The sequence below is a fragment of the Chiloscyllium plagiosum genome, unplaced genomic scaffold (assembly GCF_037043375.1).
Source record: "Chiloscyllium plagiosum isolate Xiang-an unplaced genomic scaffold, Cpla_swu_hap1 HiC_scaffold_30, whole genome shotgun sequence".
NCBI classification, from domain to species: Eukaryota; Metazoa; Chordata; class Chondrichthyes; order Orectolobiformes; family Hemiscylliidae; genus Chiloscyllium; species Chiloscyllium plagiosum.
Genome location: NW_028270168.1, coordinates 16,886,799 through 16,914,773, shown reverse-complemented (window position 1 = coordinate 16,914,773; position 27,975 = coordinate 16,886,799). Strand labels below are relative to the sequence as shown.

Genomic DNA, 27,975 nt, shown 5'->3' with positions numbered 1-27,975 from the left:
CAGGAGCGGTCGCGCGCGCTGCTGAGCGTGACCAGTAAAGAAACTGATTAGGCACGGGCCGGAGGGACTTGACCATCCGTGAGCAGGGATTTGCCGCCTAGTCAGAGGCAGCTGCCCGAAAGTCTGACCACAAGTGAGAGGAGATTTAACTGACTGGCTGGCCGGCCGGAGGCAGCTGTCCGAGAGACTGCCCATAGGGACTGGCTAGAGAGCGCCCGTGAGGCAGGGACTAACCGACTGGCCGGAGACCGCCGCCAGCACTCGCTGACTGAACGAGGGCCTAAGCCCCAGTTTACCGACTTCTTTCACGGACCAGCGCAGCCGGATCACTTCGGTGCTAACTATGAAGCCCAGGAGCAGGGAGACGGGTCTGCTTCGTGTACTTGGTGAGTGTCTCCCACTCTATCTTGTACATCGTAAAGGACGAGAATCTCTGGGAAGGGAAAGGCAGTGACATCCCATGGCACTCAGACTTTGTATCCGAGCTGTTTTTCCCCAATGAATACATGGGAAGGCCGTCTTGCCTGATTTGAGTAATGCTATTAAATCTGTCTGTCTGGTAACGCCGATAGGTCAAGAAAATCTCAGTGGGCCCAAGTAATAAAGGTGAATCGAACATATATCAAAATCTTGAGGTTTGAAGGATGTAGCTGAAAATGTGTTGCTGGAAAAGCGCAGAAGGTCAGGCAGCATCCAAGGAACAGGAGAATCGACGTTTTGGGCATAAGCCCTTCAGGAATGAGGAAAGTGTGTCCAGCAGGCTAAGATAAAAGGTAGGGAGGAGTGACTTGGGGGAGGGGCGTTGGAAAGATAGGTGGAAGGAGGTTAAGGTGAGGGTGATAGGCTGGGGTGGGGGTGGAGAGGTCAGGAAGAAGATTGCAGGTTAGGAAGGCGGTGCTGAGATCGATGGATTTGACCGAGACAAGGTGGGGGGGAGTGGAAATGAAACTGGAGAAATGAGTTCATCCCTTGTGGTTGGAGGGTTCCTAGGCGGAAGATGAGGCGTTCTTCCTCCAACCGTCGTGTTGTTATGGTTTGGTGATGGAGGAGTCCAAGGACCTGCATGTTCTTGATGGAGTGGGAGGGGGAGTTGAAGTGTTGAGCCACGGGGTGGTTGGGTTGTTGGTCCGGGTGTCCCAGAGGTGTTCTCTGAAACGTTCCGCAAGTAGGCGGCCTGTCTCCCCAATATAGAGGAGGCCATATCGGGTGCAGTGGATGCAATAAATGATGTGTGTGGAGGTGCAGGTGAATTTGTGGCGGATATGGAAGTATCCCTTGGGGCCTTGGAGGGAAGTAAGGGGGGAGGTGTGGGCGCAAGTTTTGCATTTCTTGCGGTTGCAGGGGAAGGTACCGGGAGTGGAGGTTGGGTTGGTGGGGGGTGTGGACCTGACGAGGGAGTCATGGAGGGAGTGGTCTTTTCGGAATGTTGATAGGGGAGGGGAGGGAAATATATCCCTGGTGGAGGGGTCCGTTTGGAGGTGGCGGAAATGACGGCGGATGATATGCTGTATATGGAGGTTGGTGGTGTGTTAGGCCCCTCCAACCGCCATCAGGACAGAACTCCACTGGTCCTCACCTACCACCCCACCAACCTCCATATACATCTTATCATCCGTCGTCATTTCCGCCACCTCCAAACGGACCCCACCACCAGGGATATATTTCCCTCCCCTCCCCTATCAGCGTTCCGAAAAGAACACTCCCTCTGACTCCCTCGTCAGGTCCACACCCCCCACCAACCCAACCTCCACTCTCGGGGTTTAAACGGGGTTTGCTTTTTTTGCTTATACTCCGAACTTGTTAAATAAATTTTTGTGAATCTCTTCAGTGATAGTACTCTTGAACCTTGTTAAAACCTTGCTTTTGGAACTACAAGCTAACATGCATTTGAAGCAGTTACTAGATACTAAAATGACCATGAAACTTGATACAAAATCTTAGGTTTATTTTATTTTGTATCACCAGAAGAAAACTGAGATTGTGCTAATTTGTGGAGTAATCACAAAGGATGGGAGCAACGTTTTGATATTGGCTAATATCACTTGGTTTTTTTAATGTTGATAAAATGAATCAAAAAATCACTGGGGCTTGTGTCACTAGATAGGCCAGCACTTATTAATCATCCCCAGTTGCCCAGATGGTGATTGGGTTAGCTGTGTTGCTGTGGGTCTAGAATCGCATGGAGGCTCGCCAAGTAAGAACGGTGCATGTTTTCATCAAGAAGTGCTCTTACACACAACTGAACATTTTTGTTTTCTCCCATCACTTATTTTCATCTGTTAGCCACTGTCATTAAATCATATAATCAAGTGATTAATTTACGTACAAGGTCTGTTGAAGGGAATACAACCTAAATGACATGAGTGAACCAGATCAGCAGTTATTGCATGATTGCTCGAAGATGAACTTTTAATTACATCAAAAGTTAATTCAGAACTTTAGCCTGGGTTACTCCAGTTGCACTCTTTAATCAGGATAATTTTTCAATCAAAAATTGTGACTAGATTTGTTTTGCAATTTACTCAAATGGTTAAACTTTCTAACAGTTATGTTGTACATACGTTTTGAATTTAGGCCTGGTTTAGGTGTACAGAGGAAGGAAGAATATTTTTGTGGATGAAAAAAGATGTAGTCACAATAGACAGAGCCAGAGCCAGTTGAACTATCAGCATTGTGCCGCATGTGTTTAATTTTAACTGTTAAATAATCCTGTTGAGTTTACATTAACAGTAGAAACCTCACTAGGAACTTTATTGGTTGTCAATTGAGATTAATACCTAAAGAAATATATCCTTTTTAAAATGCATTGGTCAGTAAGGCATTGTAGAGTCATAGAGATGTACAGCATGGAAACAGACCCTTCGGTCCAACCCATCCATGCTGACCAGATATCACAATCCAATCTAGTCCACCAGCCAGCACCTGGCCCATATCCCTCCAAACCCTTCCTATTCATATACCCATCCAAATGCCTCTTAAATGTTGAAATTGTACCAGCCTCCACCACTTCCTCTGGCAGCTCATTCCATACACGTACCACCCTCTGTGTGAAAAAGTTGCCCCGTAGATCTCTTTTATGTTTCCCCCTAAACCTATGCCCTCTAGTTCTGGACTTCCTGACCCCAGGGAAAAGACTTTGCCTATTTACCCTATCAATGTCCCATATAATTTTGTAAATCTCTATAAGGTCACCCCTCAGCCTCTGATGCTCCAGGGAAAATAGCCCCAGCCTGTTCAGCCCCTCCCTATAGCTCAAATCCTCCCTCCAACCCTGGCAACTTCCTCGTAAATCTTTTCTGAACCCTTTCAAGTTTCACAACATCTTTCCGATAGGAAGGAGACCAGAATTGCACGCAATATTCCAACAGTGGCCTAACCAATGTCCTGTACAGCCGCAACATGACCTGCCAACTCCTGTACTCAATACTCTGACCAATAAAGGAAAGCATACCAAACGCAGCCTTCACTATCCTATCTACTTGCGTCTCAACGAGCTATGAACCTGCATTCCAAGGTCTTTGTTCAGCAACATTCCCTCGGACCTTACCATTAGGTGTATAAGTCCTGCTAAGAATTGATTTCCCAAAATGCAGCACCTCGCATTTATCTGAATTAAACTCCATTTACCACTTCTCAGCCCGTTGGCCCATCAGATCAAGATCCTGTTGTAATCTGAGGTAACCCTCTTCACTGTCCATTACACCTCCAATTTTGGTGTAATCTGCAAACATACTAACTGTACCCCTTATGTTCGCATCCAAATCATTTATGTAAATGACAAAAAGTAGCAGACCCAGCTCCGATACTTGTCAAGCGCCTTACTGAAGTCCATATAGATCACATCCATCGCTCTGCCCATCAATTCTCTTTGTTACTTCCTCAGAAAACTCAGTCAAGTTTGTGAGACATGATTTCCCATGCACAAAACCATGTTGACTATCCCTAATCAGTCCTTGCCTTTCCAAATACATGTACATCCTGTCCCTCAGGATTCCCTCCAACAACTTGCCCACCACCAACGCCAGGCTCACTGGCCTATAGTTCCCTGGCTTGTCCTTACCACCCTTCTTAAAGAGTGGCACCATGTTAGCCAACCTCCAGTCTTCCAGCACACAACCTTGGGGCTTCTCTTTGAGGCTTACAAAACCTGAAGAAGTTAGATGACTTTTAGTGTTGTCTAAGACTTTTCATTAGCATTTGTTATACTGAATTATGCAAGGATTGAGCTTTTGGATAAATATGTTTAAAATGTTAAAAATTCTATGGACATCTTTTGTTCCATCTCTATCTGCAGTATCAAGATTCTGAATCTAACACTGGTGTCCTGTTTTGCTTTTGCAGGTATTTTTGGGTCTTTGCTGGTTACAGTCAGTGCTCTTTACTCGGCAAGTGATGATGTCGTGGAACTAACACAAAGTAACTTCAACAGAGAAGTAATTGAAAGTGATGAACTCTGGTTGGTGGAGTTTTATGCACCATGGTAAGTCAGAAGAACATTAATTTGATAATTGGAGTATGCTACACCTTGTAATTATGAACCTGGTCATGATGAATGTGCATGATATTACTGTAGCCTATTGTTTGCCATTTGTATGATATTCTACTTACATGTTTATATTTTACTTTATATACAGCATGTAGTACAGACTAGCTTCAGAAAAAAAAATACATTTATCCTAGTTAGCCATCCATTTGTTTGTGCAGACAAAGCAGGAAGTCTAATTAATTTGATTTAAGGTAATCCCAGAAATAATGTATGTCAAAGGTAGTTGGTGCCATTATATTTTGAAGGAAATACAATTTAGATTAGATTAGATTAATTACAGTGTGAAAACAGGCCCTTCGGCCCAACAAGTCCACACCAACCCGCCGAAGCGTAACCCACCCAGACCCATTCGCCTACATTTACCCCTTCACCTAACACTATGTGCAATTTAGCATGGCCAATTCACCTAACCTGCACATTTTTTTTTGTTGGAGGAAACCGGAGCACCCGGAGGAAACCCACGCAGACACGGGGAGAATGTGCAAACTCCACACAGTCAGTCGCCTGAGGGGGGAATTGAACCCGGGTCTCAGGCGCTGTGAGGCAGCAGTGCTAACCACTGTGCCACCATGCCGCCCACAATTGTTGAAGTTAATTCTAAAAGTCTCACGAAGAAATATCTACAAGTCAGATTGAATCCAGCTAAATGCCAGCCAATACAATGTTGTGTAAAAGTTTTTTTTTTGAGCAGTAAGAATTGCTCTCCTCTCCTCTCCTAAACTTGCCATACTTTCCTGAGTAAATAGTGTTGACACCATCTTGCAGGACAAGTGACCAATTTTGTTCATTAGAACAAATTGGCTGAAACATTTCTTTAGGAGCTAAGTTTTAATCATCCCTTGAATGTTTGTTGGAGAGTGTAGAATTAAGCTGAATGGACAGAATGGGTCATATGAATGCATTTATGGTTTTCTTAAAGGCATTATACAAAGATGATTTTCCACATTGTTTTGAAAATCATCAAATGCAAACCAAAATAGCATAAAGCACACTTCAGATCTGTCAGGTATTGTTATGAAAGATTGCCTGCTTAGAGCACATGATTGCCCAGGGATTCTAAATCTGTATTAAGAATCTGTAATGGGTTAGCTTGTCTACTGAATTTTTTGGTTGTCTGACTTTTAGATCATTTCTATATTTTCTCCTTAACAATTGACAGGCATATAATAAGGTGATCAGCAAACTGCAGTTCTTGACACAGTCTGTTATACTGTAGAAGACTAAAGCGTCGTCTTTGCTATTGCACTAGTTGCTTGTTCTTGTAATCGATTTGTTGATTGTGCCTGACCACTGTTCAGAGCTGGAGCAGACCTTCTCATCCATTCAACATTGATTTATGACTTTCCATTCTTCCATCATTGCTACATGACCATCTCCTCTCTATATTAACTAGTATCTCTCTGCATCTCTTGCACATGCTGTTGCCCTGAAGTCTGATTATTTCATTGCACTCCTAACCATACTTCACCCTTTATGCAGCTAGCTGCATATTTGCCATTTGTAAGTCCTTGCATGTCTGTGATCTTGGAGCATCACTAAATGTTAGCTCCATAAACTCTCCAGGTCAAGATCAGATAGAACATTCTCTGCTTCAGACAACATGGAAAAATCTACAAAGTGCAATCCATGTTGGTTTTGAAAATGGAATATGGTCATCTTGGCAAATGTGTACAAACATACTGGCATTCAGAATACATTACTTGTGTATGGCTATAATTATCTGTAGTCGTGCATTTATAAGACATTGTATCTTGAGCACTTTTTAAATATAACCTGATATTAGTTAAGGAATTTGTCTTTTCCTGTTTCAGGTGTGGACATTGTCAGAATTTAGCCCCAGAGTGGAAAAAAGCTGCATCAGCCTTGAAGGTTGTATTTTTAATTAAATGCAATTTAATGAACCTTTTGGTTGTGAATCATGTTTCAAGACTAATTGTCTGGAAATGAGAATTTTTTTGGGATTTATTTGAATACTTATTGACAGTACTTTACTTTAGGAAGGATGTGAAGTCATTTAGAGGCTGCAGTGTGGAGGTGTTTTTCAAGAGTGTTTTCAAGGATAAGAGATTTTAAATACAAAATTAAGTTGAGAAGGTGATTTGTTCTTGGAGCAAAGGAGATTGAGGGGAGATGTACAAGGTTATGGTAGGGTTAGATAAAGTAGACAAAAAGCTTTTCTCATTAAGAGATGGTATAAGGACTGGGGACAGATTTTAAGATTCTGGGTAAGAGCTATGGAATTTTTTTGTATAGCAAATATAATGTCCTAACTCATTGCTTAACAGGATGGTGTTTGTAATTTCTTAGTTAATCAGCAATCATAAAGTTTGAATTATAAAAGGACTTACTGTTTTTAAACTTTTTTCCCAACAATTAATTGCCAGCCCCAACTTTTGCCTTCATATCATTATATACCATGCCTCAGCTAGTGAAGCTGCACTAAGTACCGATTTAGGATGTGCATGAATGCTGTGTACTTTCATTTCCTTTACCCACGTTTTGATTGGTGGGCAAACATGAACTGATGTTCTTGGAGTTGATACAAGAAATGTTCACCACTGCTTCAGTCATTCTGTAATGGCCACTGTCTTGTTTCTGGTATTGACTATATTATCTAATTTTATGGATTAAAGTTTTGTTGTTTTAATATGGTGCTGTGCTAAGCATGTTTTTCTAGTGTGGTGCTGTAAAATGAGTGGTAAGGGAGAGTCGGTGGATGTGATTTATTTGGGTTTCCAAAGGCTTTCGTTAAAGTTGTACATAAGAGATTGGCGTGTAAAATTAGTGGGATTTGGGGGTAGTGTATGAGTATTGATAGAACTACTCGACAGGCAGGAAACAGGAATGCACAGCATCCAGTGATTAGTGGGTAACATGCAACTGTACAGGGCCTTGAAGTATTTTGTGCAGTATTGGTCTCCTTATCTAAGGAAGGATGTTCTGGTTATGGAGGAAGTGGAACTAGGGCTTACTAGACTGGTTCCTGGGATGGCAGAACTGTTGTATGAATGGAGAACTATATTTTGAACTATATTCACTGGAGTTTAGAAGGATGAGAGGGAGTCTCATGGTTTTAAACAGGATAAATTATTGGAGTCCAGAACCAGAAGTCTAAAAATAAGGGAGAGGCTGATTGGGACTGAATGAAGAGAAATTCGAAGAAAACCTGGGCATTCTACGTTAAAACATTGAATGTTTTCAAGAAGTTAATAGAGGTAGTCCTTGGGGCTCAAGAGTTCAGAGGTTATGGGCAGAATGTAGACTGATTTGGATGATTGACTATATTGAATGCCAGAGCAGACTTTTAAGAGCTGAGCAGCCCCCTCCTGTTTTCTAACTTCCTGGGCTAAATAAGTGTTTCTTAGTGTAGACCTGGCTATAGAATGTACAATAAATTTGCTTTCTGCAATCATCTGGGTCTTTTAATTTGATGAAGTAAAGATGAAATTATGACTCTGCTTTATAACTCTTGTGATATTGCAGGGAATAGTAAAAGTTGGGGCAGTGGATGCCGACAAACATCAGTCTCTTGGTGGACAGTATGGCATTCAGGGATTCCCAACTATCAAGCTATTTGGAGTAAATAAGAATAAACCAGATGATTATAATGGTAAGAAAAATAGTGTGGAGATACTTGGAATCTAAGAGTCAAATTACTAAGTGAGTTTATACAAATTCAATTTAAAAACTTAGTGATTAAGTAGCTGAACAAGTTTGGAGACAATAATAGACAACAGGTGCAGGAGTAGGCCATTCTGCCCTTCGAGCCTGCACCACCATTCAATATGATCATGGCTGATCATCTTTAATCAGTATCCTGTTCCTGCCTTATCTCCATAACCCTTGATTCCACAATCCTTGAGAGCTCTATCCAACTTTTTCTTAAATGAATCCTGAGACTGGGCCTCCACTGCCCTCTGGGGCAGAGTGTTCCACACAGCCACCACACTCTGGGTGAAGAAATTTCTCCTCATCTCTGTCCTAAATGGTCTACCCCGTATTTTTAAGCTGTGTCCTCTGGATCGACACTCACCCATCAGCGGAAACATGTTTCCTGCCTCCAGAGTGTCCAATCCTTTAATAATCTTATGTCTCAATCATATCCCCTCTCAGCCTTCTAAACTCAAGGGTATACAAGCCCAGTCACTCCAGTCTTTCAGTGTAAGGTAATCCTGCCATTCCAGGAATTGACCTCGTGAACCTACGCTGCACTCCCTCAATAGCCAGAATGTCTTTCCTCAAATTTGGAGACCAGAACTGCACACAGTACTCCAGGTGTGGTCTCACCAGGGCCCTGTACAGCTGCAGAAGAACCTCTTTGCTTCTATACTCAATCCCTCTTGTTATGAAGGCCAGCATGCTATTAGCCGCCTTCACTACCTGCTGTACCTGCATGCTTACCTTCATTGACTGGTGTACAAGAACACCCAGATCTCTCTGTCCTGCCCCTTTACCTAAATTGATTCCATTGAGGTAGTAATCTGCCTTCCTGTTCTTGCCACCAAAGTGAATAATCATACGTTTATCCACTTTAAACTGCATCTCCATGCATCTGCCCACTCATCTAACTTGTCCAGGTCACCCTGTAATCTCCTAACATCCTTATCACATTTCACCCTGCCACCCAGCTTAGTATCATCAGCAAATTTGCTAATGTTATTACTAATACCATCTTCTATATCATTAACATATATTGTAAAAAGCTGCGGTCCCAGTACTGATCCCTGCAGTACCCCACTGGTCACTGCCTACCATTCTGAAATGGAGCCGTTTATCACTACTCTTTGTTTCCTATCAGCCAACCAACTTTCAATCTAAGTTAGTACTTTGCCCCAATATCATGCGCCCTAATTTTGCTCACTAAATGGCACTCACTGACTAGAGTTTCTCTCAGACGGTGCTTGGGCAAATGGTTCATTAAGACTTGCCTGGAGTAGGTATATAGTCCAATGTATTTTTAGCCCAATTCTACATGTGGAAGTAATCAATGCTTCTGACCAAAGTTATTTTTTGGAAAAATGTTCTTGTTAAAATCTGGCATATTTTAGGAATGCTAAATGTATGTCTTTTGAAATCTCTAACTGAAAGATACAGCTGTAACTGTGACTAAACTTTTAAAACGCTAAAATCAATCGAGGGCTCATGTTTTAATGAGGTGCATTATGTTGTCTCATTGACTCTCTTTGTTAAATATTTTGTGGAGGTTGGTTGCTGTTGTAAATTCACGAACTGTAATTGACAATCTTAATGTATTTCTTGAATTTTAAATGATTATATGCAGGTGCCAGATCAGCCCAAGGGATCACAGATGCTGCCATTAACTCTTTAAGGTCAATTGTCCGGGATAGACTTGGAGGCAAGAGCAGCTCAAGTTCTTCTGACAGAAAGGTAATTCTCTCAGTGGATTTATTCTGACAGATGTACTTGTGCTGATAAGTATTTTGTTTACCTTAAATAGGCAAATCTAAAAACTGAATGCATGTAGAGACACAAGAAATCTGTCATCAAAGAATGAATGTCAAACAGCACACTTGAGCTACCAGTTCACAACATAAAAATACCTGTCAGCCAGTAGCTGTTTTACTAAGGCTGGGAGGAATCTGTCTTTTTGTAATGCCAGGAGAGGGAGTGGAGAGCTGTTGTTTTGCCCTGGGAGGGTCACAAATGGGCTTCTGAGAGAGGCAAAAGGGTACTTTGGAGGATAAAATGGAGATGAGAATGCTATGAGATAGAGAATATGGCCCAGTAGAGTGCAGAAGAAAGAGGAAGCATGTAATAGAAGGGATCTAGGTGCAGACTTTCAAGGTGAGAATGGGAGGGCTTCATGGGGATTTTAAGGAGATTGAGGAGGGAAGAGGGAGGGATGTGTGAGAGGAGAAGGAAGGAACAATTCCAACCTTGTTCCATCAGGGGCACAACTAAGAGCCAAGAAAGCATGGAATCACTGAGCTTAATGCTGCATTTATTCAGATCCTACTCAATTAGGAAGACTGTTGTTGTTACAGATGTCAGTTGTTACATTTTAAACCTGAAATTGAGTTTGGAGGTAATAACTGGTTAAAGTATTGTAGCTTGCAATGAAGCATATTGAGCCCTCCCCAATCAGTAAAATGTTTGTGATGGCTTTTTATGCATAGAAACATCACTTTCTATGTGTTGTCTTTAGATTTTTCATGGTGGTGTTGTTATTCAGGATGACTTTGTCAATCTGGGGTTATGGTGAAGTGACGAAATGATCCATTGTAGATCTGTACACTTTGCCGCATGTGAGTCAGATAGTTTTTGAAGAGGTGATTGCGTGAGATGCTCAGATTTTCATATGCTCCTTCCGTTGTTATGTGCTGTGTCTTTACATTGGTTACTTCCACCAGGCCAAGACAAAGTAGTTGCAGGTGCATCTTTTCACTTTGCGTGGTTGAGTAAGAGATTCCCAAGAATGGAAATTGCACCTTTGCAGAATGGTTTTGAGGGTGCCTTTGAAGCACTTCCTATGCTGTCCTGGTAACTGCTTGCTGTGATGAAGCTTGGAAGAGAGAACTTGTTTTGGGGAATTTTAACAGCTGTGCGGACATTGTCCATCTGTGTTGACACTATTTGCAGAAGGATTACTAATTATATTTGCACCAGGCTGATGGAGTTAAAACACATCAGGTGATGCAGCTGTCGTTGACTCCTGATATGGCACAGGTGTTGCAAACATCTTTTGGCTCCTTTGTCCCATCTTAGATGATAAAATCAATGTCCAGGGTGAGGATGTTGCCATGGTGTCTTTTATTTGTTGCTCTGACAAGTTAGGGCGTTTATGACCAGGCCATGCCTTGGGCATTTTGTCAGGAAGGGGATTCCTTTTGTGTTTGTCATCTCTAAGCCTTCCTTGCTAATCACAGTCTGTTCAGATTTGCAATCACCAATCAGAATCAAGATTGTAGTCAAACAGGTTTATTTTGAAGCACTAGCTTTGAATGCTGCTCCTTCAGATGGTTGTGGAGGTTAAGATCATGCTCACAGAATTTATAGCCAAAGCGGTCCAGTGTAATGGAGATGTGGCACAGTAAACAATCTTGGATTATTCATGACACTGGACTCCTTTATAAGTTCTATGAGCATGATCTTAACCTTCACAATCACCTCATGAAGGAGCGGCACTCCGAAAGCTGGTGCTTCCAGATAAACCTGTTGGACTATAACCTAGTGTTGTGTGATTTTAACTTAGTCCACCCCAGTCCAACACTGGCCCCTTCAAGTCAATCAGAATCAGGTTGACATGGCACAACGGCTCATCAAGGTAGGAGTAAAAATCTTTGGCCGCCTCCAATTCTTCTAGGGTTGGGGCATGCGCATCGACTGGTGTGCTGCTTCTGGATTAGATTTCACTGACTGGTCATAAAGCATTTACCCCACAGAAGAGCTTGCAGAGATGGACTTGGGTTTTTTTTTGACTAATCCTAGAAGTCTGCATTCTTCCTGATTAGTTTACCAGAAATGAATATATCTGTCACCTGTCCAGTCCTCCTCCTTTTGCTCCCTTACTGAGCCCTTGCATTCTTTAGATGTAAGTTTTTTTTTTTGTCCCTCTCACTTACAGAGCAGTGGCGATGGATCTGGTAAAAAAGATGTGGTCGAGTTGACTGATGACACCTTTGACAAAAATGTAATTGGCAGCAGTGACATTTGGATGGTGGAGTTCTATGCGCCATGGTGTGGGCACTGCAAGAGGTACCCAATCATTTTCATAAAGCATATTGAAGAGAAATTTGCCTTTGATATAGTGTTCAATGTTACTCTGAAGTGTTGTGAAGGGTCAGAGCAGTAAGATTTTTTTGAAGAAATTTACTCTTTTGAAGTAAATATGAAGTTGATAGCATCATATTGCATATTATTCTCAGTAATGAGCATCTGTTCTTCAGATACATGTGCTGCAACTTGACATTGGCCTTTGTGTCCTCTTTAGATGCAGGAGAGGTCCTAGAGGACGAGAGAATATCCTCTTACAAACTTGGTTTGAGTATTTTTGAGAAAGTGACAAAGATGATTTGAGGGCAGAGTGACCTTTTGACAAGGTCCCTCTTGGTTGATAGAGAAGGTGAAGTCACATTGGATCCAAAGTCAGTCTTCCAAGACAGAGGCAATGATGGAAGGGTATTTTTCTGACTGGAGATCTGGAATGAGTGGTGTTCTGCAGGGATCCGTGTTGGGATCCCGGTTCTTTGTTTTTAGATGTACAAATGATTTGAAGGGAATTGTTATACAGCATGGGAAGCAGACCCTTTGGCCCAACCCATCCATGCTGAGCAGATTTCCTAAACTGAACTAGGCCCATTGGTCTGCTTTTGGTCAGTATCCCTCTAAGCCTTTCCTATGCATGTACCTGTTTAAATGTCTTTTAAATGTTGTAATTGTACTTACTGCTACTAGTTCCTCTGGTAGCTCATTTTATATATGTACCACCCTCTTTAAAAATTGCCTGTCACTCCTTTTTTAATTCCTCCTCTCACCTTAAATCTGAGCTGTCTAGTTTTGGACTCCCCTACCCTGGGGAGTATCTACTTTATTCATGCAACTTGTGATTTTAGAAACTTCTGGAAGGTCACCCCTCAGTCTCCTACATTCCAGGGAACAAAAGTCCCCCCAGCCTATCCAGGCTCTCCTCTTAACCCAAACTCTCCAATCTCCATTACATCCTTTAATCTTTTCTGCACTTTTTGCAGTGTGATAACATTTTTATAGTAGGGTGACCAGAACTGTATGCAGTACTCCAAATATGGCCTTACCAATGCCTTGTACAGCTGTGACATGACTTTGCAACTCCTGTACTCAACGCTGTGGCCAATAACGGCAATCAGGACTCTACCGCTAACCTGTCCTATTTGTCTTAGTGCAATACCTCGCTTTAATCTGAGCTCCATCTGCTATTCCTCAGTCCATTGGCCCAGTTGATCAAGATCCCATCATACTGAGGTAACTTTCTTCGATATTGGGGAGACAGGATGCCAACTTCTGAAATGTTTCAGAACATCTCCGAAAGTACCAATCAACCCCACCGCTCTGTGGCTGAACACTTCAACTCCCCCTCTGACTCCGCCAAGGGCCTGCAAGTACTGGGCTGCCTCCACTGCAAAGTCCCAGCCACCTGACGCCTGGAGGAAGAACGCCTCATTTTCTGCCTTGGGACCCTCCCCCCATCTTATCCCAGATCCAACCCTCCAACCTTGACATGTCCTACCTGTCCATTTTCCTTCTTACCTATCTGCTCCAGGCTCTACTCTGACCAATGACCATCACTTCCACTTTCATCTAGTTATTGCATTCATAGAGCCCCCCACCCTGCCCCCGTGAAGAGGTTGTGCTGAAATGTCCACACTCCTTGGATGTTTTCTGACCAGCTGCACTTTTCCAGTGTCACACCTTTTGACTCTGATCTCTAGCATATGCAGTCCTCACTTTCTTCACTGTCCATATACCACCAATTTTGGTGTCATCTGCAAATTTACTAACCATGTCTCCTAAATTCTGATCCAAATCATTTATATAGATGACACAGTAGTGGGCCCAGTATCAATCCTTGTGGCACACTGGTCACAGGCCTCCAGTCTGAACAACAACTCTCTACCACAATCCTCTATTTCCTACCGTGATGCCAATTTTGTATCCAGTCAGCTTGCTCTTCCCAGATCCCATGTAATCTAACCTTTTCAATCTACTGTGTAGCTCCTTGTCGAAGGCCTTGTTGAAGGGGTTATGCTCGAAACATAGATTCTCCTGCAACTCAGATGCTGTCTGACCAGCTGTGCTTTTCCAGCTCCACGATCTTCGACTCTGATCTCCAGCATCTGCTGTCCTGACACTCTCCAAAGGCCTTGCTAAAGTCCATGTAGACAACATCTGCCACTCTGCCTTTATATAGCTAGCCTGATTAAGTTTGCAGATGATGCAAAGATTGGGGAGCTGTGGATAGTGAGGTGAATTGCCAGATGATGTGGCAGCAGAGAGGCTGGTGACTTTAGTGGAGAAATGGCAGATGGAGTTTAATCCAGACAATGTGAGATGATGCATTTTGGGAGATCTAATGCAGGAGGAGTGTTGTGCAGTAAATGGCAGAACCTTTAGTCTGGACATACCTTTTAAAGTAAAGGGAGTAAGTTTTTGAGATGTGAGAAGCATGTTTTTCACAGAAGGTGATAAGTGCCTGGAATGTGCTGCCAGAGGAGCTGGTGATAGAGGTCGATACAATACATTTTTGAGACATCTTCACATGGATAGGCAGAGAATAGAGAGACAAACAGCGTAGAGTCAAGATTTTTAGTTTAAAAAGGCATCTTGTTGATGTTGTCTCTTGTGGGCCAAAGAGCTTGTTCTTGTTCTTTTAAACATTTGATTTTGACACTTCAATATATGAAGAATGATAACAGTGTACTAGAAAACAACCTCTGCCTAAGAGACTGGTCATCAGGGGTCATTGTCTGAATAGCAATGTAAATTAATTGGAGTAGGGTTGGGTGAAGGGGATGCCTCTTTTTGGGTATGTAATTTCAGTGTACATTTGCACGTCTATCCACTCCATAAGTTTTCGTAGTGTTGAAGATTTAGTTTTCCAGAATAATTATTCTACTATGTTATATGCTTAGTACACCGTGCAGTTTTAAAAAATAATTACCTAGGACAAGAATACTGAACACGTGAAATATCTAACTGTTTCCTTAAAATTTGGTTGTGTTGTAAAGGTTGGAACCTGAGTGGGCAGAGGCAGCTACTGAGGTGAAAAGTCAGACTGGTGGGAAGGTGAAATTGGCAGCAGTGGATGCCACAGCTAATCAACTACTAGCTAGTCGGTATGGGGTAAGTGGACAGAAGCACTTAGCTTTCTGGCAGGTAGTATAACTTGAGCTCTTACATGTTTAATGTTTGGAAACCTTCTTATAAAGCATAATGTTCTTCTTTCTTGATGTAGAGCTTTACTTGCATTTCAAGTGTTAAGGTTGCTATTGATACAAGGGTGGGTGGGGGGGATGCTGTGGTAGTTTGGCACACTAACCTCTACACCACTGAAGCCAAGTGCCAACTCGCAGGCACCTCTTCCTACTGCCCCCTCAACCACTGCCTCATCTCCCATCACCAAACCATCATCTCCCAGACCATAAACAACCTCGTCCATCTGGGGATCTCCCATCCACAGCCTCCAACCTCAGTGCAGGAACCCTGCATCGCCAATTCCAACTCCTACCCAAAATTCACAAATCTGACTGCCACAGTCGATCCATTGTCAGCCTGCTCCTGCCCCACTAAACTTATCTCTGTATATCTTGACTCTTTAGTCCAGGAACTCCCCATCTACATTTGGGACATCACCCATGCCCTCCACCACCTCCATGACTTTCTTTCCCCTGGCCCTCCCAACGCATTATCTTCACCATGGACCAGTCCCTGTATACATCTGTCTGCCATGACGAAAGCCTCCAAGCCCTCCATTTCTTCCTCTCCCATCGACTCCACCAGTATCCTTCCACTGACTCACTCATTTGACTGGCTGAACTGGTCCTCCCCCTCAGTAACTTCTCCTTCCAATCCTCCCACTTCCTCCAGACCAAAAGGGTAGCCATGAGCAGCTGGATGGGCCTCAGCTATGTCTGCCTCTTCGGGTATGTGGCACAGTCCACTTCCGCAGCTATACAGACACCATTCCCCACCTTTTCCTCCGCTACATTGACTATATCTGCACTACCTTGTGCTCCCACAAGGAGGTTGAACGGTTCATCAACTTGACCAACACCTTCCCCCGACCTCACGTTCACCTGGACACCTCCCTCCTTTTCCATCTCCATTTCTGGGGACTGACTCAACATGGTGGACATCCACTACAAACCCACTAACACCCACAACTCCCTGGATTAAATCTCCTCCCATCCCGCCTCCTGTAAAAAAAAAAAAAAAAAGCTATACCTTAATCCCAGTCCTCCGCCACATCTGCTCCCAGGGGGACCAGTTCCACTGTAGAAGGTCCCAGATGGCCTCCTCCAAAGACTGGAATTTTCCCTCCCACATGGTTTACTATGCCCTTGCGTGCATCATCTCCTACAACCCTGTCTTGAACTTCATTCCTCCAGTCGCAACAAGGAACAGAAACACCCCTGGTCCTCCACCTTCCACCTCACCAACCTCCCAGGTACTCCGCATCATCCTCTGCCATTGCCACCACCACCAGACATATATATATTTCCCTCCCCACCCATATCTGAGTTTCGGAAAGACCATTCCCTCCGTGACCCTGCCCCGGTCCTCCCTTCTCCTGCTGTCACAAGAAGTGCAAAACCTGGGCCAAAGGGTCCTTCCACATCAGTCAGAAATTTACCTGTACTTGCGCACACATCACATCAGGTGCAATGGATGCAGTAGATGGTCTCATTGGGGATACAGGATGCCAACTTGCAGATCATTTGAGAACATCTCTGGGATACCTTCACTGACCAACGCCACCGTCCTGTTGCTGACCACTTCAATTCTCCCTCCCAGTCCTGGGCCGCCTCCATTGCCAAACCCTACCCTGGAGGAAGAACGCCTCCTAATCGTATACCATGGGACTCTCCAACCAAACGGAATTGAAGTGAATTTCACCAGTTTCCCCACTTCCCCTCCGCTCACCTTATCCCAGTCCCAACCCGACGCTGCCCTATTGAATGGTCCTACCTGTCCATCTTCTTTCCCACCTATTTGCTCCACTCTCCTCTCCAACGTATCCCTTTCACCCCCACCTTCAGCTACCTATTGCATTCCGATGTTATAGCCCCCACACCCATTTATCTCTCAGCCCCCTTTGTCCACAAGCCTCATTATTGATGAAGGGCTTATGCTTGAAGCATTGACTCTCCTGCTCTTTGGATGCTGCCTGACTGGCTCTGCCTTTCCAGCACTCTTTGCCCCACAAATTAGTAATCTGTATTTGGGTACAACCTGTAGCCTAGCTGCTCCTCAGAATGGATATCCTCACCCAGTTGAATTTCTATTTACATTTTGATGATGGACAGGTAACATAGTCCATCAGAACCCTATAAAGGAAAGAACTAAAAGACCACCCCATCTGGGTTATAAACAAGATGACTGCGTGTTACTGAAAACGGGACCTGCTACTTTTACAAGAACATCTCCACTTTGAACCAAACAGGAAAAGATGACTTTGAAAACCTACAGTATCTCTAACAACCCCATGTGGCCCATGCAAAAGGCAAGTGGGGAATGGATATTAACTATAAATCACAGGAAAACCAGATGTAGTGTCAAGCAGACAGTCAGCACTCATGACATCTGGAAGTCTACCCCCTGGGGCATCTGCACTGCCAGCAGAATTTCAGGCTCTGACTGAAGTCTGCAGAGCAGCAGAGGATCAGTCTGCCAACTTTTACAGACTCCCACTATGCTGCCAACTGTCACGAGTTACGCTCTGTTGTCCCATTTCAAAATAGTAACCGATGCTGTGAGTTCTGCTTCCTCACAGGTATTGGTTGCCTGGAAAGACCTGCCAGAGGGAGGTCCTGAACTGTACCAGGTGAATGGATTCTAGTGAAAAAGACCCATAAGGAACCCGAGTTGTACTAACCATCCAGTCGGTTGTCCAGGTCAGAGGAAAGGAGGCCTGCCACACCAAACAGGCATCTCACAATGAAGTGGGACCAGAGACTATGATGTTTGTTATTGTTGTTCCTCTAACTGTGCGTGTTTTCTTTTTGTAGAGTGTAGTTGCCAAACTGTTAAGTATGTAAACTAGATAAACATACTAAATGTTAATCTGGGAAGAATGCTCAAAGGTTCCTTTTTGATTCTGCTCACAGATCCGTGGTTATCCAACTATTAAAGTATTCCACAAAGATGAAGATGGTCCATATGACTATGATGGTGGAAGATCAAAAAGTGATATTGTCACTCGTGCTCTTGAATTGTTTGCTGAAAATGCACCAGCTCCAGAATTGCATGAGGTACGGAGTAGACTGGAAAGTCAAACTGCTTAAATGTATTTCATTCCCTTCAGTTTTTTCAGTTTGTGATTATGGTCCTGACCTCACCAGTTGGTGCACTTGATAGCCCAGTTCTGGTAGTGATGACTGACTGCCTCTAACCGTGTTCACAATATGGAAGTATTCTCTGACACTCTCTGGCTCCTGTTGCTCTGCATCTCACTTGGGTTTAACCAAAGAATTGCGCTTGTATGTGCAATTGTTACAAAGTTGTATGTCTGGCTTTGGCGCTTTCCTTTTCTTATTTACAGAAAGAAAAAAGAAGTATGGTAGTAAATGCCAGCAAGTCAAATGCTGCAACTGTCAGTTTTTCTAGAAAGCCCTCAGAGGGCTTGCTTCTGGACTGTTTTGTGGGTATTAGAAACAAACTTATTACTCCCTTATACATTTCAAGAGTTTTGTTGACATTCCTCCAGAGTTGTTATGTAAATGCTTGGCTGAGATTCAAAATCTACAGTTATTGCAGCAGTATGTTGAGGTTATGGTTTGACATTTAAAGAGCAAATCAAAGAGCTAGCTTGTTGACTTTGATAGAATTGACTTTGAAAGAGATTAACTGTCATTTAAAGGCTTGACGTGTTCCACAAATGACAATCAGTGTGTAAGAGTGAGAGCTGTGATAGAAATTATTTTTTGAGCTAAATGACCTAATAACTAGGTTAAAATTGACCATCCCATGATTGCAGTCTGCTTCTGTGGTAAATAGAACAAAATCATCCATTCTGGTGGGGTTGGTTTGGTTAATCAGGAAACTTTCCTGACTGCAGCTGCCCACTTCAAGCCACAATCTAGCTCTTTGCCTTTCCGAAGGTGGTAATCCTCAGCACTCAGCACCAGACCCCAGACAGTGTGAGGAAACAAATTAATTGTATACAAAAGGTTCTGTATTCTCTGGTAATCAATTATTGAATCTTGCTCCAGTCAAGATTACACTCCCATTTTCAGATTTGACAAGGACCAATAAAAGTACGAATAAATTCATGCCTTAGTTAACTTTCTGTCTTTCTTTTTGATAAAATAGATTATTAACGAAGAGATCCTAAAGAAGACGTGTGATGACCATCAACTATGTATTGTTGCTGTATTGCCACATATTCTGGATACAGGTGGGCTTTAGCTGTTCTTACTGTTGCATGAGACTCATTGAAACCATGAGTAGGAAAAGATGACTGGTCAGTGAAGCCTATCTGTGTTAATCTTGTGGGTTAAAGACATGAAAAATCGTATACTTTGTTTTCTTTGAGGTTGGTTCAGTCTTTGGCAATGAATGCCAGCCCATTCATTTAAAAATGAAAATGATCTCTGAATACATTCTACTTGACCATGTAAGTAACTAGTTACATCTGTTTACAGGGGCTTCTGGACGAAATGAATATTTGGCAGTACTGAAGACTATGGCCCACAAATACAAAAAGAAGTTCTGGGGGTATGTATATTTATTAAATTTTTTCCAAATGGAAACCTTAATCAGATGTTTAAAATCTTAATATGCTGATTTACTGTTAAAATATAAAATATAAATGAATGAACTGAAAGCTTGAATCTCTATTATACTAATAATTGCTGTTACATATTTGAATTCCTTGCAGTAATTGCTTTTTGCTTTTTTTTGTTTTTTTTTCAGTTGGCTGTGGACTGAGGCAGGTGCTCAGGTAGAACTTGAAGATTCTTTGGGTATTGGTGGTTTTGGCTACCCAGCAATGGCTACAATTAATGCCAGGAAGATGAAATATGCTCTGCTGAAAGGCTCATTTAGTGAACAGGGCATCAATGAATTTCTTAGGTAATTGTGTTTGACATTCAATCAAACTGGAAATCGGGAACTACTTTTCCCATGTTCTTTACACAACCATGTAGTAATCTGTCAGAGTGGATATGGAAGGCTTCAATAAGAAATTGCCAATCACAGACCAACTTTTTCTGTTTCAGAACTGCTATAAAGGGTCTAAAATCATGACCACACAATAAATTTCTCATCCAAAGATTCCAGAGGACCAAACTGTAGCTCGCTTATACACAATTCATGGCCCGAGTGCATGCTATTTCTCTCATTATTTACCATTTTTCCAATGGAATTTTTAAGTTGGCTTTTTTATTTGCCCAGTCTGTAAAAACTCTGATATGACTGTGTTCTTTTTGAAGACTAGTTCTTGGCCTCATCTTCAGACAAGACACATTAGAACTTTCTGGACTTTAATCCCTCTCCCTCTCTCTCTCATTGCAGCACTTTTTAATGTGCTCCTTGTTCTTGGCAATGTAGTTGTCAGCTGAGGTGTGCATAAAATGTGTTACAAGACTAGTCTGTGAATTTTAAAACTCTTTCTGAAATAATCCTGTTTTAACACTTCAGTTGCTTATTCATTTAATTTTCCAACTGAGCTGCTTATGATGTCAATTTCCTTGCAGGGAGCTGTCAGTTGGAAGGGGCTCAACGTCTCCTGTCAAAGGAGCCACATTCCCGAAAATTAATGTGGTAGAACAATGGGATGGCAAGGATGGTCAGGTGAGTTTTTCTTTCAATTACCCTGTCCAGGGATGTTAGAATCTACCTTTTGGAGCAGGTGGGACTTAAACCTGGGCCTGCTAGCTCAGTGGTAGTGGCACAGAGCAATTTTATTTTCAGGTGTGTATTCATTTAAATTTTGTAAATTTGCAGTCCTACTACGATACAATGTTTTCAAGTAGTAAAATAACATGGCTGTCGTGAGTGGAACAAAATGCCTCACTTCTAGCTAATCATTTCACTAAAAATGAAGGCTCATAAGTGCTCTCTAAGGATATGTACTAAAATGGTAAAGCATAATGAGCTACCAATCATTTTAGTCAGTTTGTATACAATTGGATCTGAACTCTAATTTGCTGAAAAGATGGAGTAGGAGAAAGTGAGGACTGCAGATGCTGGAGACCAGAGTTGAAAAATGTGGTGCTGGAAAAACACAGCAGGCCAGGCAGCATCCGAGGAACAGGAGAATCGACGTTTCAGGCATAAGCCCTTCTTCAGATGGAGTATAGAGCAAGATGCGTCTTTAACTGTATGCAAGTATGCATTTAGCAAATTGTAACAATACACAATCGAAAGTCTTCTCTTTATTCTTTACTGCCTCCTTCCCAAACAAAGTATCAGGTTTTTCCCTTTCCCTGTGAACTTGTGGGCTTTAACAGAATCTGTATGAGACAATTAAATGTTTGAGTACTTATCAGAACTCCAAATGAGTCCTTTTTTTAATCTTTCTCAGATGCCAGCAGAGGATGACATTGATCTAAGTGATGTGGATCTTGAGGATTATGACAAAGATGAGCTGTGAGCTGATTGCCTTCCCCTTTTATTGGCAGACAGTAACCATTGGAAGTATTGTCATCTGTCTGCAAAGAGGCCTTGTGTCATTGTTCTAGCTCACTGTATTTCTACTGTGATCTGTAAATATGTTTCACTGGTGTTTTTTTCTATTTAAAGAAAAAACAAATTGAATGTTGCAGTTATGTTTTAAATTTTCCAGCTGTTTTAAGTAAATTGATCTAACAGACCAAACAGTCATTTGTTATACCTGTTCCACTCTGCTACTTATTTTGAATGGATTCTCGCATTTCTTTTGAGGGGGTGAGGTGCGATCTGCATAATGCATTTAGAGGTCTCTACATGTATTTGAGCAGTCCTTCTTCCAAAGAATGTAACCTGTTCTGCACAGGGCAAGTAAAATCATGGTGGTTACACTATTAAATGGGATTGATCATTTTGGAATTTTGGATAGTGGAAAGACTTTTTTTTCTTCTCCTGTGAGGAACATTAATTTCATGGAATAAATTTGGAGATTCAAATAATTGAAACAAGATTTTCTGGAATGACTGGAGAGACATGATTTCACTTTTCATTTGAAGCTGTACCCTGGAGGCTCATCTCTACTTGTAGCCACAGCACAGTGGCACATTGGTTGATCTGACAAACATGTTTAATGCAGTTTCACTAAGATGAAGATATTTGCAAATTTCACTTTATCCTGAGTACTTGCTACAGAATCTGCTTTGCAATATTCAGCTTTGCAATTGATGTCCAAGTATCATCATTACTTAGTACCATGAAACATTTTCAATTCTGAAAGGTTTCCTTTTAAATGTTAAGTTTGGTCTTTTCATCTAGTGAATGAAAACTTCATGATAATACTTGTCTGAGAGATATGGAGTCACTCTTAAATGTTTGAGTTTTTTTTTAATGGGCAGTATTAAAGAAAAAGGTTAATGTGTAAAGTATTTTCTACAAATTACAACTCTTAATACCTTCTGTTGTTACTGAACTAAATAGAACATGGTCATACTTGAAAATACCATTAGAGGTCACCATTCCCTGAAAATAAATGAAGTGAAATATAGAGAAGTCATTTTTAGTCCCCTACTTTTTATTTATCAAATCACAATTACATTTCAATTTGTTTACAGCTGTCCGCTTTTATGCACTGATTCTTTTCCAATTTTCAGAATATTGGGGGGAGAATTTGTTCTTTTAATCTTGTACCTGCAGATTTGTCACTTGAACCAAGAATGGCCTTCCATCTTGTGTATTGAGCTCTCTATACCTCCATAAAAACACAATTCTTAACCTTAAATGGGCAAAATGTTAAATTCTGATTAAGGCAAAAACTAATAGTAGGCCACTAATTCAAAAATGCACAATGCAGATCGATGTGCTTCTTTGAGTTGGGAGGTGGCTCTGAAAAGAAAAAGCATCATTATGCTTGAATCCAATACCCACCCACCACCACCTACTAATCTTTGCCAGTGAAAGAAGTGCAGGTTTAAGCCATTCCCATTTTTGAGAGATAGGACTTGGAGACAAAAATTTTTTTTTTCTCTATGAAGTAACAGTCAGCTTCATTTTCTTTCAATTGTTCCTTGCCCCCATTGATCAGAAACATGAATGATGATTCATCAAACATATGGAATGCATCAGTAACAAATAACATCTTTTGCTAGATGAATATTGTTTGAATATAGACTTATGGATACTCAACTGCAGAATTTACAGCTGAGGTTTATGTAAATACTGAAAAATGGACCAGCTCCCACTAATATAAAAAATGTTCAGAACAGCACGGATCTTCGAGTAAACTAGTTCCATCCTAACTACTGAAAAGGATAAGTGTTACAAACTTTGAAGTGTGATTTATTTATCCAAGTCAATTGCGAAGGTAATTTTCATCCATTGCTGGGAACATTACTTGCACGTTTAACGATATTCTCAAAGTTTGTGAGAAGATTTTTAGCTCGGGTTCTCGTTGTTGAGGTTCTGTTCGCCGAGCTGGGAATTTGTGTTGCAGACGTTTTGTCCCCTGTCTAGGTGATATTCTCAGTACTTGGGAGCCTCCTGTGAAGTGCTTCTGTGATCTTTCCTCTGGCATTTGTAGTGGTTTGAATCTGTCGCTTCCGGTTGTCAGTTCCAGCTGTCTGTTGCAGTGGCCAGTATATTGATCAATCAATAAGCACATCGATCTGGACCCAATATACTCAATGGCTGACATTGAGGAAAATGTTCCTAATTTTGATTCTATTGTGCTATGAAAATTTTCTAATTTCCAGTGAAATAAAATTAAGTAGATATTTGTACTGATTTTTAGGGATGGGCTGAAGAACATTTGCTGCATTTATAACTACTATTGCACTGAAGAATGAGTCTTTAGACTCTGGGTGTTTGCACCCCTAACCAGAGGCAGAAGACAATGTATGAATCATTCCCTTTAACAGAGAACAGCCAATTTACTGATTTAAACCAAAACTGTTAGCCCTAAATTGCCACTTACAAAAACACTTGACAGTACTACTGGACATTTAGTAGTAGAAGTTATTCCAAAATACCTGCAAGTCCTGTGCATAATTTTAATGTCCTGATGGCAGGTGAATGAATATTATTTGGTAAGTGGCAGCAAATACTGAAAGAACCTGCCAAATCCATTTGTTTAAAGGGAGCATCAAATCAGCAGAATAATATAGCCATCCACTATGTTAAAATTTCTACATATACAGGTATTCTGACAGCCATTGTATGCACAGTTCAAATATCAGAGTCAAAGAGTTTGGTGCTGGGAAAGCACAGCCAGTCAGGCAGCATCCGAGGGCAGGAGAATTGAAGTTTCGGACATCAGCCCTTCATCAGGAACCCCTTCCTCATGAAGGGCTTATGCTCGATACGTGGATTCTCCTGCTCCTCGAATGATGCCTGACAGGCTGTGATTTTTCCAGCACCACATTCTTCGACTCTGATCAACAGCATCTGCAGTATTCACTTTCTCCACAATTCAAATATTAGCCTTTCATCCTTGTTCTCACTGGTCTGATGTACTGTTATTACATTGTGCTGTACTTTGCATATGGATGCTTTTTCTGCAAATAAGTGTTAAGTTGAATATTGATTTAAATCTGACTTCTAACTGTCATAAGGAAATAATTCAGAAGACCAAGACAGACTATCATTCTTAAGACACTAAGAATCCAGTGTACCTTTGCTGGGATTGCTATGGTTTACTCAAATTGAAACACTAAAACACCAAAAATTAAGCTGGATCTTAAAAGTTTATTTGTATTCATTGGCCTTATTTTTCAATTCCTTAATACAAATGTATTAATAACTTTTCTATTTACTGGCATATGTGCAAAACAGTAGAATGTTGAGGTAGAAGTAAGTGTTAATTTATGCTTTAACTTGTATTTAGCATACTTTTATATTATTGTATTTTGTATGGTGATGATATCGAAGTCTACCTCACTCCCACATCTATCAATCCTTTCAACATTTCTAAGTTGCCAGACTGATTGATTGTACATTCAGCATTGGGTGAATGGACATTTCTTCCAATTAAATCTTGGGCAGAGTGAAGCCGATGGTCTTTAGATCCAATTAGTCATTTTGAGCCACTAAGCCCAGGCTTTCCCTGTCTGCTGTTTGATGCTGAGACTGCTGGCAAACTTAGTTTAATATTCTAGGAACAGCATCCTGCAGACCACAATGAGCTGTAACCTTGGAGCTGGGTCAAGGATGTTTCTGAATGACTGTAGGGCATTCTGACAATTAGCCCCCTCTCTTCAAAACTTGTAGTTCACATTAAGTCAACATAATTTAGGTAGCTAGGTAGCAGATCTTGCAACCATTGAAGTTCTGGTTTTTAAGCCCTGGATTACTTCTGGTGCCACATATTAATGAGTACATGAGTCGGTGGTAGAACAGATGAATGCATAGCTGAAGAGTTGGAAAACTGGATTCATTTCTGGGGGAAGTGGAGGATGACTATTATCAAGAATGGGAGTTCAGAAGAATGAGGTGTGATCTTACTGAAATATACTACTGGACAGTCCTCACTTTTGCCCAGTCTGGTAACTCTGGCAAACCACTATTAGGCCAGCTCTTTTTTTCCAGGTTTATTTATCTTTTAATATCTGCCAAAGTGGGATTCAAACCCATGTCCCCAGAACATTGGCCTGGGGTTTAGGATTGCTAGTCCAGTGACATTACCAGTAATCCACTGCCTCCCCATACAATAGATGTTCACTATATAAACTTTAATTGAAGGACAGTGAGTGTTATGAGAATCAAACAAAAAGCTCGTGACCAGAAAACAGTGAGTTGTAGTACATTATTGCTTTTCGGTTTGGAGAATGGTAGACAGTGGATTTTAAGTTATTTTCAATATATATAAATTACTTGGATAAGTGAAACTTCAAAAATTTGCTGACAATGTGAAATTTGTAGTTGCAAACAGTGACTGGAACAATGTCGATAAATTAGTGCAATAGGAAAATATGAGGCAATGCAATTCAATACCAAAGTTTGAAGGCAAAGCAGTTTGCCAAAAGTATCAGGTAATGGTAATACTTGTTAGCTACAATGTCAGTTTGGAGAAGCTGGTTTTGTTCTTACAGTAAAGGAGATTGAGGGGAGGTGTACAAGACCATGATGGTTTAGATCAGAGTGGTGCTGGAAAAGCACAGCAGGTCAGGCAGCATCCGAGGAGCAGGAAAAATGATGTTTCGGGTAAAAGCCCTTCATCAGCAGGAATAGAGGCAGGAAGCCTCCAGGGTGGAGTGATAAATTGGGGGGGGTGGGGGTGGGGTTGCTGGGGAGAAGATAGCAAAGAGTACAATAGGTGAATGGGGGTGGGGATGGACGTTTGGTCAAGTTGAAAATAAAACCTATTTGCTCTGATATGAAGACTATGTTGTGCATATTTAAGGCTTTGGACAAGAGATGCAAGGGGGATGAGAGCAAAAGAAAAACTGTTCAGTTGGTGTGAGAGCGCATTGATCAAGCACACCTATCTTTGAGCCAGGGAGGATTCAAGTCCCATCTGGTCCATGGGTGTGTCATAACATCACTAAATATTATAACTGAAAATAAAGAAAGGGGTCTGACAGATCAATCTACAGAGAACTGACATGGACTTAATATACTGAATAGCTGCTTTCTGCTATAATGAGTCAATGATTAGTATGGTACCAGCATATTATTTGTGGATGCTTTCTAAACTGAAATTCTCAATCAGCCATTATGGGATTTGAATTATTCTCTGGATACATCACCAGACATCTGAATTGAAAGTTCAGGCTTCTGTATGACATAAAACTACACTACTGTACCTGGTTTTCTGTAGTGTCTTATTTCAAAATCCTATACTTTATTATATGCAATAGATGTTTATTCAGTGTTGTTAAAAGCAACCATTTTATATGGAAATCTGCTAACATCAGACATTTTGTGGTGACCAGATACAGAAAGTAGGATACTTCATGCATGTCTCTTATCAGCAGGTTGTCTGAAATATGTTATTGAGTAGTTTGACAGAATTCAATGCCAGTTTCTCAACTGAGTTAATTGCAATGCCTAGCTCAGTGACTGCACATTTCTTCCAAACATGACCGTCTAGACTGTACTATACACGTTGATTTTTAGATTAAAAAATCTACTTGATTGTTTTGAGCCTGTTATTTATTCTCCATAAATTCTGAGCTTGTGATCTGCATTTCACTACTTTCAAAGTTGTTCCTCTGGAAAATAAATATAAAGGAAAGACTGAAATGCACTTTATATAAACAGGTGTGTATTGCTGATTCTCAAGTCTCCTGCTCCAATACTCTGCTTTTTTTTTCTTATCTCTCTCCCTTTCTCTCAAAGATTTTGAGTCCACAACATGTAAACTACACAGGTAGGGATACATCTCAGTTTTCTGGTGATCATGGGCAACAATTTGTTTAAAGAGCCCTGGAGGTCTACAGCACAGCTCAACTCCCTTTGGTCCATTGTCAGTGCCAGGCAAAAACAAGCTCTTATCCATTTTAATCCCATTTTCAAGTACTTTGCCCATAGCCGCCTTTGCTTTGGCATCACAAGCGAACATCTCAATACTTCTTAGAAACAGAAATCTTCCTAACCTTTATCATTGTATGTCC

General features: G+C 41.5%; 1 protein-coding gene across 1 annotated transcript; it reads left to right on the top strand.

Annotated features, from left to right (window-relative positions):
• Positions 1–13: 13 nt before the first annotated feature.
• On the top strand, positions 14–27,502 carry pdia6 (protein disulfide isomerase family A, member 6). The gene is made up of 13 exons (XM_043717444.2): positions 14–386; positions 4,342–4,480; positions 6,358–6,415; positions 8,030–8,156; positions 9,828–9,934; positions 12,132–12,262; positions 15,268–15,382; positions 18,367–18,510; positions 19,571–19,655; positions 19,903–19,975; positions 20,174–20,332; positions 20,956–21,052; positions 21,786–27,502. The coding sequence occupies exons 1-13, from the start codon at positions 344–346 to the stop codon at positions 21,852–21,854; spliced, it is 1,347 nt and encodes a 448-aa protein (XP_043573379.1). The 5' UTR covers positions 14–343; the 3' UTR covers positions 21,855–27,502.
• Positions 27,503–27,975: the final 473 nt, after the last annotated feature.